The sequence below is a fragment of the Mesoplodon bidens genome, assembly GCF_964165515.1.
Source record: "Mesoplodon bidens genome assembly, chromosome: 14".
In the NCBI taxonomy this organism is placed as follows: Eukaryota; Metazoa; Chordata; class Mammalia; order Artiodactyla; family Ziphiidae; genus Mesoplodon; species Mesoplodon bidens.
The window spans coordinates 42,895,674-42,908,309 of NC_138170.1; the positions used below are offsets into that span (position 1 = coordinate 42,895,674).

The 12,636-nt window shown below is 34.2% G+C and overlaps 1 protein-coding gene and 1 long non-coding RNA gene across 2 annotated transcripts in view; one reads left to right on the plus strand and one right to left on the minus strand.

Annotated features, from left to right (window-relative positions):
• The window catches only part of LOC308628160, a 211,697-nt gene that overhangs the window by 164,162 nt on the left and 34,899 nt on the right, over positions 1 to 12,636 (minus strand). The gene's annotated exons all lie outside the window — the stretch shown is intronic.
• Positions 1 to 12,636, plus strand: part of PNPT1 (polyribonucleotide nucleotidyltransferase 1) — a 39,093-nt gene that overhangs the window by 3,569 nt on the left and 22,888 nt on the right. The window contains exons 2-11 of the mRNA XM_081254820.1: positions 1,519 to 1,579; positions 2,181 to 2,255; positions 2,960 to 3,065; positions 3,942 to 3,991; positions 5,011 to 5,074; positions 5,175 to 5,222; positions 6,168 to 6,281; positions 9,376 to 9,562; positions 10,437 to 10,488; positions 10,862 to 10,919. Of these exons, the coding sequence (XP_081110946.1) occupies positions 1,519 to 1,579; positions 2,181 to 2,255; positions 2,960 to 3,065; positions 3,942 to 3,991; positions 5,011 to 5,074; positions 5,175 to 5,222; positions 6,168 to 6,281; positions 9,376 to 9,562; positions 10,437 to 10,488; positions 10,862 to 10,919 (815 nt within the window). The remainder of the gene's footprint in view (positions 1 to 1,518; positions 1,580 to 2,180; positions 2,256 to 2,959; positions 3,066 to 3,941; positions 3,992 to 5,010; positions 5,075 to 5,174; positions 5,223 to 6,167; positions 6,282 to 9,375; positions 9,563 to 10,436; positions 10,489 to 10,861; positions 10,920 to 12,636) is intronic.

Here is a 12,636-nt window from a genome sequence, read left to right on the forward strand (position 1 = left end):
GAGGGCCAGGGTGGGGATAGTCCACTCCTTGGCTCATCCTTGTCAGTATCCGTACTCTCTTCCTTGATACACTGGTTTGTCAGTTGGCAGACATCTGGGTTGTTTCCATTGGGGAGCTGTTATTAATAATGCTGCTGTGAAAGTTCATGTGCAGATTTTTACATGGACATATGTTTTCATTTCTCTTGGATATATACAGGAGTAGAATCGCTGGGTCATATAGTACTTCTTTGTTAACCTTTTGTGGAATTGCCAGATTATTTCCCAAAGCAGATGCACCATTTTACATTTCAATCAGCAGTGTATGAGAGTTCCAATTTCTCCACATCGTTATCAACATATAACATCCTAATAGATGTGAACAGTATCTCATTGTGGTTTTGATTTGCATTTCCCTAGTGGCTAATGATGTTGAGCATATTTTCATTATTTGTTGGCCATTTGTTGATCTTCCTTGAAGAGACATCTGTTCAAATCCTTTGACAGTTTTTAAAACTGGGTTTCTTTTTATTGTTAAGTTGTAAGAATTCTTTACATATTCTAGATACAAGTCCCTTATCAGGTATATGATTTCAAAATAATTTCTCCTATTCTGTAGGTTTTCTTTCACTTTCTTGATCATATTCTTTGAAGCATGAAAGTTTTTAATTTTGATGAAGTCAGATTTATCTATTTTTTTCCTTTTGTTACTTGTGCTTTTGATGTCATCTATAAGAAGACATTGTCTAACCCAAATTTATGAAGATTTATTCCTCTGTTTTTTCCTTAGAGTTTTATAGTTTTAACTTTTACATTTAAGTCAATAATCCATTTTGAGTTAATTTTTATTTATAATACAAGGGAAGGGTCCAACTGTATTAACTTTTTTGCATATGGATATCCAATTGTCCCAGCACCATTGGTTGAAAAGACTGTTTCTTTCCCCCATTGACTTATCTTTGGCGCCGTTGTAGAAAATGAAGGTGTCTGCAGTCAGTCTTGGAGTTTATATTTGGAAAGCAATGAGGGAAATTTTAAAGGATTTAAGGAGAGAAATGATCCAGTTTGTGTGGTAAAAGGCTACTTTAATCAACAAGGCGAGGGTGGTAAAACAAGAGACTAAGGTGGTAAATGGGAAAAACACTTAAGAAGACAGCTTCTGGGGCTATATGTATACGTATAGCTGATTCACTTTGCTGTACAGCAGAAACTAACACAACATTGTAATGCAACTATACTCCAATAAAAATTATTTTAAAAAAAAGAAGAAGAAAGCTTTTGCACCCCAGAAATACTGTGTCATTCAGATTATCCTGTGCCTTGGTTTCTATGTTTTTCCTAAAGCAGCTCTTAAATTCCCCTGTATCTTCAATAATGATAGTGAACTCTATCCCTTTTTAGTCTGTTTTTTGCTGGTTGGGGGCCTGTGAGGCTTGGCAACCATTAGTTCTTCTATTAGAATCTTTAATTGCTTTATACTAAGCTGGGAATTGTACTGATGACCTAAGTCCTTTTGTATTGAATTTTTATTTTAAACAGAAAATTAGAAATATCCTCTGGAAAACTGGCCAGATTTGCAGATGGCTCTGCTATAGTACAGGTAAAAAGTTCAAGTTGTTAAATTTTCATCTTAAAAATGGCTATCAAGACTGGTACTGAATATCTTTACAACATCATGTAACTTTGTAGAATTTTGGTATTGGAAATTAATTCAGACCATTTCTAGTGTCAGAACCATTCCAGACAACCAGGGAGTCAGAGGACTAGGTATATTAAATGAACTTTAAGATCTCTTCCAAACTTGGGGTTCTGTTTTATTCTTGTAAATTCTGTAATGCTTTTCTAGAGAAAGTAATTTTACAGGTTTCTTCAATAGTAATACTTGGGAAATTTTTCTTTATAGTCTAAATTTCCTAATAAGTAGAAAATATGATTGGATGTGACTAAGCTATCAGTGAGCCTTTTCCCTTTAGTTCTGTTGCTTTTGAAAAACTTAGTGACTATTCTAATACAGATCATGATCATGCAGAAGGGATTAAAATTGGACTACTTGTGAATAATTATTTTCATAGTCATTGTGTCGTGGAATAACATTTCTCTTCCCTTCATTTAACTGAGGGAGGATTCAGTCATTCACTGCTTATATGTTAATATCTGATTTTAAATGAATTTACCAGTGTTGTTGTTTATGTTTAACTAAGTCAGGTGACACTGCAGTGATGGTCACAGCGGTCAGTAAAACAAAACCTTCACCTTCCCAGTTCATGCCTTTGGTGGTAAGTATTTGCTGATTTTTCTGAACTGTAATATAGCATAAATATAGAATTTGTAGTATTTTCATCCATTGTCTATTGAGTACAAAGTGTAAACTTTGCACAATAGAGGATTTTCCTTAATTGTTTGATATTGAGTCATTAAAAGAATTTAAACTGATTGCTTCATAACCAATTCTCACATTAGTGGTAAGCATACTTTACAAGGTCCAAGTTCATTAAGTTGACAAAAACAGTGGAAGTGCACAAGTATTTTGATGTTTAATAAGCAATGAATTCATTGCTTTCATAAATTTCCCTTTAGTATGAGTCTGCAAGTATATGTTTGGTGAAGAGTAAAGAGCTCATCAGTATTTTATGGCTTCTTTTATTATGAAAAGGGGAATGCAGTTATATCTAAGAGAGGTAAAACAAAAAGGCAATGTTGAACTTGACCAGGATAAGCTACTGTGGGAAGTAGGGAGGCTACACAGTCACCTGACTAAGTGGAAGGCTTTTTAAAAATCCATTTGCTGAAACATTTCTATCAGCTCTTCTTTCCCTAAGAGATACAAAACACTAAAAGTAAACAAAATATTCTCCACTCTTAGTCTGTAATATGCTGTTGCAACCTCAGGAGAATTGTATCTATATAGTAATTCCTGGGGAATAGTTTGCTACTACAAAAAGCAGTCGAATGAACTGTATTTTTTTCATTGCTACTTCAGGTTGACTATAGACAGAAGGCTGCTGCAGCAGGTAGAATTCCCACAAACTATCTTAGAAGAGAGATTGGATCTTCTGATAAAGAAATTCTTACAAGTCGAGTAATAGGTAAGATATTAAGATAGAGGCATTAACCCTCTCTGATAAGCCTGTGTTAGTATCTCTTTTCTTCCATCTGTATTCTACAGTATCTCTTAAATTTTCTTTCACTATATTAACACTGCCTAAGATTATTTACTTTCTGTATCCCCTCACTCAAATGTGGGCTCCATGAGAGAAAAAACTTTTTGTTTGTTTAATACTGAATCCCCTATACCTGGCATACTGCCCAGCACAAAATAGGCATTCAATAAATATTTGTTGACCAAATGAATGAATCTCTATTAATCATGTAAATTCTGTGGCCCACACCTCTACTCTGTTGAACCTATCCTGAGTATTTTCCATTTTTATGTTCATGGTAATTCCTGAAAGCATTATATTCGTCAACTACTGAAATATGTTTATAACCTTTCAAATCTTCGACGGCCTTAAATATTGTGGATCATTTGTAGTCTATAGCTCTTCTACCCAAAATTTCTACTTTATATTTATATGCATTCATCAGACACAGAAAGTAAAGGAAGGATTTTCTTTTGGTCTACTGTTGGTTAAGTCTCTTTCCTCTGCTTATATAAATAAATAACACATAAGCAATGAATTCTGATGCCTGTGGAACCAGAATGAAAAGCTGCTCCCCAATTTTACACTTGGGTGCTCTTGCCCTGCTAGTTTTTCATCTTTAGGGCATGATGTATATTAACATTTATCTGTGACCCTGTCAGTAAATTAGTCCAAGGGTTTTGTTTTTGTTATTATTGTTTTGTTTTATTGAATGGCTAGTTATATTATTTTTTAGCTTGTTTAATGAGGGAAAAGTTTTAAACTGTGAAGCAACTTCTGTCAGTAACTATTTAATGTCTTTTCTTTTTTTGCTTTTGGCAGATCGTTCAATTAGACCTCTCTTTCCAGCAGGCTACTTTTATGATACACAGGTAGGTTCTGTTTTAGTTTTATTTGTTTCCAGGTCAATCAAAAATGACTTAATGAATCTCTATTTAATACTTCCTAGGCTAAACATTATAAACAGTACAAAATAAGAATTTTTGGTGATCCTGCTACGTTTTACATTAAGTTTTTTAAAAAACAATAATTTTTAAAAGCTAACATTTATTTGGTGTCAATTTGAGCTGATACCTGAATTATGAGTAGGAATTAGCCAGTGTAGGAGTGTAGGAAGATGGAGTGGGAAGCACAGAAGCCCTAAGGCAGGAAAGAATTTGGTAAATCTGAAGAAAGGTTAGAGTGATTGAGGTGGGTGGGGACAGTTCAGGCTGGGCCTTGAAGGTCATATTAGTAACAGACTAGGACAGTTGACACAACTAATCTTTATTACCTATTTTTATCACTAGGTCCTCTAAACCTCTACTTTCTTATATTTTAATACTTTTCTGAATATTACTTTCTTTCAGAATAATGACCCATATACTTTAATTAAGTAACTATTTTATGTATTTGAGAAAAATAAATATGCCTTGCAAATATCCCTTTGCAAGGATGTCACCGCCTCAAGAAGTTATTTTCCTAAGTACATGAAATAGGCATATTATTACAGTGTAATTTATTTGTCTATGCTTAGCAAACATAAGACAACAATATTTTTATGTAACATTTACTAACATAGCTAACATTTACTGAATACTTTCAACATGCTCAGTATTATAAATGCTTTACGCACAATATTTCCTATAATTTTCCTAAGAACTGTTTAGGAAGATGCTGTTATTTTTCCCTTTTAAAGATAAGGAAACTTTTGAGGCTTAATTTAAGTAATTTGTCAATGGTCAAGCATGTAGTTAAATGATAACCAGAATTAAGGGGTTTGACTACAAAGGCCCTGCTTTTAACCATATAGTGCTCCTATATTTTAGGACAAGATGTTAATCGAAATGATAATCCTCCCAAATCAAGTAGATTTTTTTTTAAGTGCTTTGAATTTTTTCCCTTGCGCCAGATCCTTTGCAATCTGTTAGCAGTAGATGGTGTTAATGAACCTGATGTCCTAGCAATTAATGGTGGTAAGTATAAAAATAAAGATTAAAATTATTACTGTTGTTTTTTTTTTAAGCGATGAAATATTTTTATTTCAGCTCTTATTTTTTTCCTTTTTCCTTAAAGCTTCTGTAGCCCTCTCATTATCAGATATTCCTTGGAATGGACCTATTGGTAAGTTAGGATCTGAAAATAAGAAACATTTTTTTCAAGAAATAAAAGTAAGCATGCTATAGGAAGGGCATAAATTTATTGGCTCTCAATTATTATTTCTTAGGGAGTTGAATTAAATGACATTCTAAGAAGAGTCCTTTCAGCATTTTGAGACATTTTTTTCTTTGCTTTGGGTTTTGTTTCTTATAGCAGTATATTACGGTGTTAAAGACTATTTTATGTTTTTAGATACTGTGACTTCTTTGTTGCCTCTTCTGTTAGAGGACTTTCTCTTTTTTTGGACTGGGAAATTGTCAGAGTACATACTCTTTCAGGATAATACAAACATGTTTGTAACTTACAGCTCTTATAAGTTATAATCATGCAATATACAAATGATTCATCAAGTAAATAATTATTGAGTGTCCTAAATGCCAGATACTTAGCTAAGCACTGAAGGAACTAAGGCAGACTAGGCATCAGCAGTACAAGATGAATGAGACAGTTCTTGGTTTCAGTATAAGTGAAACAGACAAATAATTATTGATATTTATAAACAATATTATAAAAGTGTAGTCAGAGTGCTAAGAAAATGATAGAGAAGGGCGGGTTTAGTCTTGTGAGGTCAGGTTGTCAAGGAGAGCTCCTCAGAGTTATCGACATTTAAGCTGAACCTTAGTAGGATCAGATTGTAAGCACTTGCCTTAGAGAAAGTACATTCTAGACCAGGAGAAAAACATGAGCATAATCACAGAGATGTAGAAGAAATGGTGTACTTGAGCAACTGAGTGTTCCAGTAAGGCCGGAGGTAGGGTGAGGTAGTATAATCTGTGGGCCCTAAATACCATGATAGAAATATGGATTTTACTGTGTCCACAATTGAAGACAGGGATTGAAGCTGTCACTAGGATGTCTTGAAAACTTGAGTTTTTATTAAACAGTTGCCAATATTTTAATATGTTTTAGGGGCAGTACGAATAGGAATGATTGATGGAGAATGTGTTGTTAACCCAACACGAAAAGAAATGTCTTCCAGTACTTTAAATTTAGTGGTTACTGGAGCACCTAAAAGTCAGATTGGTAAGTAGTTTAAGTGGTAGATTTATTCTGGATTTTACTTACAAGTTCTGGCTTCTTAAAAATGTATTTAAACTCTTTTTTTGTATGTGCGCTTTGTTAATTAGCCATGAAGATTTTTGTTTTATTGCTGCCCTATTTTGGTAGCGCTCTTGATTCATATCAAACAATACCTAGAATTATGGACTGTTATACCACTCTAATTGAATCGTTATCAAGATAATTCTAGTAATTATTTTTAGACAGATAAGCTAGTCTAAAATTTGAAGTTCCAACTGTGGTAGTAAATTAATTGTTTCATTCATTTAAATATGTTAATTTAGCTAATGCAGTCATTCTAAGTCTGTTGTCCTCTGAGAAAGAGGTATCATATTTCCAGTAGGTGGAAAACTAGTAATAAAGTAGAAGAAATGCTCTGACCATGGGCCACCTTCACTCCTTCTAACTAAAATGTCATAATTGCATGAATGAAAATCGGGATGGTTCTGTTGAAGAAGAATGGGCTTTAACAGTCCAAATGACCTGGGTTTGAAACCCAGCATCTGCCGCAGTTAACCATGGACAAATTAATTAAGGTCTCTTAGCAGTTTATTCTACTATGTGACATTTGATGTCTGGAACTTTTTGACAATAGATCTTCTAATGTGGGAACATTTTGATGAAACGTAAACTATTAAACTTTTAGTTCTTTTTTTGTACAATTAATGTGTGAAACACCTCACTTCCAGCTTCTTCTTTTGGAGTGTTAGTAATAAGTTAGAATTAGGTACTATCAATATATATGATAGACAAAACACATGAAACAGGAGTTGTGTATTGTCTACACAACTGCTTGTCTGTCTACAAACTGCTTGTCTACATGTTAGTTAGGGATTGTGTGGTTAAACTAAATAACAAGGCTTAAACAAGACAGGAACTTATTTTTCTCTCAAGTAACAAAAATTCAGAGGTAATAAGTCCAGGACAATTACAGCAGCTCCATAATGTCTTAAGAAATCTAGATTCTTCTTAGCTTTCTACTCTGCTATCCTCAGGGTGTGGCCCACATCTTCATACTTATGAACAGGCTACCAGAGCTCTGGCCAACTTTTCTAACTTACAGGCAGGAGGAAGAAAAAAGAAAAAGGGGAATAGAAAAACGAGTGTGCCCTCTGAGTAAGTCAGCCTCCCTTTTAAAGAACTTTCCCAGAAGTCCCCACATAGCAGTTTCCACTTACATCTTATTGGACAGAAGTGTGACACATCTGCATCCATGACTACAAGGGAGGCAAGGAAATGGTTTTTGGATTCTACCTTGAGAAGGTGTGGAACTATTGAAATACAGAGAGGATTCCAAAGATATGGGGAGGCTCTGAATAATGAATGACCCCTACATCATATTTGAGCATCTCAGAAACAGCCTTGAGCAGAGTATTGGTTTACTATTTGAAGTTCACTTGGTCTCCATCTGAAATTTTTTTTGCTGAAAGTTACAATGTTCATTTAATTCCAATTAGTAAATCGATTTGGCTTCTTTACAGGGCCATTATGATTAGAATCAAGGTTTGTAAAGTACCCGGCATAGTACCTAGTACCTAGTAAGCAAACAGTTAATACCTGCTATTACCATTAAGACACAAAATAAACTTGCTTCTAAATGGTCATATAGCCTCTATCTGCCTTAGAATTTGAACCCCTCTAATTTTAAATAGATATTGGAGGAATGAACTAAGGATCTTTACTGTATCTGTGGCATGCCACAGAAACCTGATAGGCAGCCTTCCAGCTGGCTCTTCTCACCCGTTCCTCTCTAGATGGAAGAATGAAACCAGAAACTGCTTAAACCGTCACAGGGTAGTCTTGAGTAATTATAAGGAGGCTGAACGTGATTCAGAACCAACCTGTAAGGAGACTGGTTTCAGAAGTTACCAGCATCCATTTTATGACTTCCGCATCACTATTTTCATGAAGATATTCAGCCAGTACTCTGTACTTTTGTCAAGGTATACCAAATATACATTTGACCCCATGTTCATGTGTTAAAGTTAATATTGGGTCCAAGTCATATCACACAAGTTGGCAGGAGTCTATTCAGCCTTGTAGAAACTAAAGCCAAAGCTGAATAGATTTTAGCTAGATACCATGCTAGAAGCCTTACTTTGGAGCTTTCCTGCTTTACACAGGAGTTTTACTATTACAGAACTATAAAAACAACCTTTTTATGGTAGTAGCTAGGGTTCTCTAGTTGGCTTACTTGAAACAGTATCACTGCAAAGATTTCCCCACCTGTGCAAGAATTAGACAATGTGACAATGACCAAATTAAGTGGGAGGTCACATCAAATATTGTTAAACAGGAAACATTTATTGGCCACCCATTGTGCTGATATTGTAAAATTTCATTTTAAATACATTTTAAAAAAAGATGCAATTGTACACATTAAAAGATGGAGTTTTGGGCTTCCCTGGTGGCGCAGTGGTTGAGAGTCTGCCTGCCGATGCAGGGGACACGGGTTCGTGCCCCTGTCTGGGAAGATCCCACATGCCGCGGAGCAACTGGGCCCGTGAGCCAAAATTACTGAGCCTGCGCGTCTGGAGCCTGTGCTCCGCAACAAGAGAGGCCGCGATAGTGAGAGGCCCGCGCACCACGATGAAGAGTGGCCCCCGCTCTCCACAACTAGAGAAAGCCCTCGCACAGAAACGAAGACCCAACACAGCCAAAAATAAATAAATAAATAAAGCAAACTGTCAACAAGTAAAAATAAACACTATTATATTTAAAAAAAAAAAAAAGATGGAGTTTTATGGTATTTGAATTATATCTTATAAAGCAAAGCTGTTATAAAAAATTGTGTGCATAGTTTATTTTCTTTTCCATTTCATTTTTATGAGAAATCTCTCATTAAATTTATGAAGAATATAAACCTAACTTCAAATATCAAGGTTTCTTTATTCATTTACTACTGTTATATGTTGGAATTATGCTGATTCTGAGGAAAGAAATCAAAAAGGATTAATAAAATTCATCTGTAGTATTTATGTCATGTCATGGTATTTGAAAATGCTATATTGGTAAAAGGTTCAATGGCAGTCCTTTTTTTTTTTCTTTTTTTTTTTAGTCATGTTGGAAGCCTCTGCAGAGAATATTTTACAGCAGGACTTTTGCCATGCTATCAAAGTGGGAGTAAAATATACACAACAAATAATTCAGGGCATCCAGCAGTTGGTAAAAGAAATTGGTGTTGCCAAGAGGACACCTCAGAAGTTATTTGTCCCTTTGCCAGAGATTGTGAAACACGCTCATAAGTAAGAACATCTGTACAAAAGAAAATATGAAGGTGTCACCAGATTTAATTTCCTCTCAGAAAAAACTTCTCACGGAAGCATTGTCCATACATTACTTCTTAAATAGCACCCTTCTATTTTAAGAGTCATTGCCATAAATACCAATCTAATGCTTCAAAAAGGATAAACCCACATCCCTCTTGAAGGGCCTAAGTTTGAATCTCAAAGGAAAGGGGAGATTGAGTTTACTGGTGAAGATTCAGATCATCCTCATATCTCTCTGTGTCAAGGAAAAAGAGTATATAAAGCATAAGATATTTGAATATCTAAGGAAACTGTTGAGGTTCTTGAAAAGAAATACAATCACCACTATATGCCCAGTCCTTATAATAGTGCCTGCACATAAGCACTCAGTAAATTATGAATGAATGACCAGAAAATTATTTCACTTTATTTGAAATAAATTGAAAAAGTTAATATTTCCATTAGTATGAGTCTCACAGCCATTACTCAGAGATTAAAGAGTTATATACACTGTCCCCAACAAAAGCGTTGCCTGCAATAACAGCCAAAACACGTAGAACAGAAAAAAGCAACTGGTCATACGAGAGAGACTCAGCAGAGAAAGAAAAATCTAAGGTGAAATTAATTGAACAATTAAGAAGGGAGGGCATGTGTGTGATTCCCTTGATGTGAGGAGAAAGAAATTTGTGTTTTGTATCATATTATAAATAGTAAACAGATTAGCAGTGTTAATAGAGCAATAAATACATATTTTTAATTCTTTATGAAATGTTAAATATTTTAGCTTATTATTAAATATTTCAGTTTTGTTTATAATAGACACTGCCTAGTGTTTCCAAATATGCTGACATTTATTTTGTGCTTAAAATAGACTCGCCATGGAAAAACTCTACGCAGTTTTTACAGATCATGAACATGATAAAGTAGGTATACCTGAATTTTGTTTATATAATTGTTCTGGGAATTCTTTTTTGTCATAGCTTACCCAGTTTTGTTTATGAATATCTGTCCTATTTTCATGAAAAATCTCTAAGCAGAAAGCTAAATAAAAGCCTAGCTGTTTGCTTCTCCATTCTCCTTTTGTTGGGAAGGAAGTTTTAGGGAAAACTTTTAGGGAAGTGTGGAAATACATTTAAATGAATTAAACAGGTAATATTCCCTACAAATCAATAACCAGTTTCAATATTTTAAAGAATGTTACCATTACAGAAATCTGATTACTATTACAATGCATTAATTGTATAATAATTTAAAAAATAGAAATGTTAAATATAATAACTGAACCTCAACTTTTAGATTTCCAGAGATGAAGCCGTTAACAAGATTAGACTAGATACAGAGGAACAACTAAAAGGTAATTTTTTTTTTTAGTTTAAAAAATATTTAAAGGAAATAATAGATTTTAAAGTTTCAGTTGTGAGACCTTGAACAGATCGGTTATTCTCATCACTCCCTAGTTTTATATTTGGTAAACTTAATGATACATCCCAAGGTTACTGTTAAATTGACCTCTATAAATGGGTAAGAACTGCACCTGACATAGAGTGGGCACCAATAAATGCTGAATGTGTGAGGTATTCCTGACCTTTTCTGGATCAAACTCTTATACTCCAAAATGGGTATCGTTGTATCCTGTCATGAAAATCTAAAAGATATTCTTTAAAATTCTTGAGTTCTTAATTTGTAAAATTGCAATACAAATAATACATGGTTTGTGGGGATTGAATGAATAAGTCATTTACATCTGCGCCTGGCACATAGCAAGTGTTCAGTAAGTGTTAACTGATGTTGTTATTATTAACGTGGAATTGTAAAATTTAGATTTTAGAGAATCTTGCTCTCTAAAAATTATTAAACAAAGGAGTTGATTGTTTTAATATCGATCACAAACTGAATGTGTACCAGGCATGACATATAGTTCTCATTAATTTTTCTGCTAACAGACAAATATTCTCTCACCTGAGTATCTTATTTTAAGACAAAAATTCTGCTGCTAGCCTTGATATTAAGGCCATTACCTGTAATTGCCATTGAAAAAGTTTGGTCTTTTCTCACTATATTTCATCCTATTAAGAATTAGAAGTTGTTGAACTGAATGAATAAGCATTTTCAGAACTCTAATGGAAAACTGATGAATTCATAAAAGTGCTAACAAAAGATCAAGATGAAAAAAAATTAATTACATGGGACTGAGTGAATTGATGAGGATGATTATAATTTTTGTGACTTTCTGTTTGAATAAAAAAAAACTTTGAAGCATTTAGTACAAAATACAGGTTAATATCTTTATAACTTTGACCTGGGAAATAATTTCTTAAACAATTTACAATAAAAGCTAATCATAAAAAAAAAAAGAGAGAGAGAAGTTGTATAACACCTGTTGCCTTATTTAAAAAGAAAAGTGATTTTGTGTTTGTATTAATACATAATAGAATACCTTCATGACCCTCTGGGTTCATAGGAAATTTTAAATGTTTTGTTACTAATTATTTTCCTCTCCAAGTGCAACTCAGTTAAAGCATAAAAATTCATATTAAAATATAATATTTAAAATTATTCTTGCCTGATGAAGATGCAATTCTTAATATATCTCTCTGTGGCCATTTCTTGTGTTCTGGTTACTTTAAAGTTATATTTAATAAACCAATTGCTTAAGAGAACAGTGCTTAAAACTTGGCATAAATCAATTGGTAAGATAAAGTAGCTGAACATTTAAAAGCATAAGCCTAGGCCGACAAATCTGTATTCAGGTCACAGCTGTCAGTTACTACCTGAGTGATCTCAGGCAATTTACTCCTCTTTAGGCCTGTTTTTTCTTCTGTAGAATGGGGATAATAGTAATAGAATTTACCTCATAAATTCCTATAAAGATTAAAGGCATTTAAAAAAAACATGTAAATTACCTGGGTTATGAAAGAACTTGATGTTAAAAACTAGTCTGGGGCTTCCCTGGTGGCGCAGTGGTTGAGAGTCCGCCTGCCGATGCAGGGGACACGGGTTCGTGCCCCGGTCTGGGAAGATCCCACATGCCGCAGAGCGGCTAGGCCCCGTGAGCCATGGCTGCTGAGCCT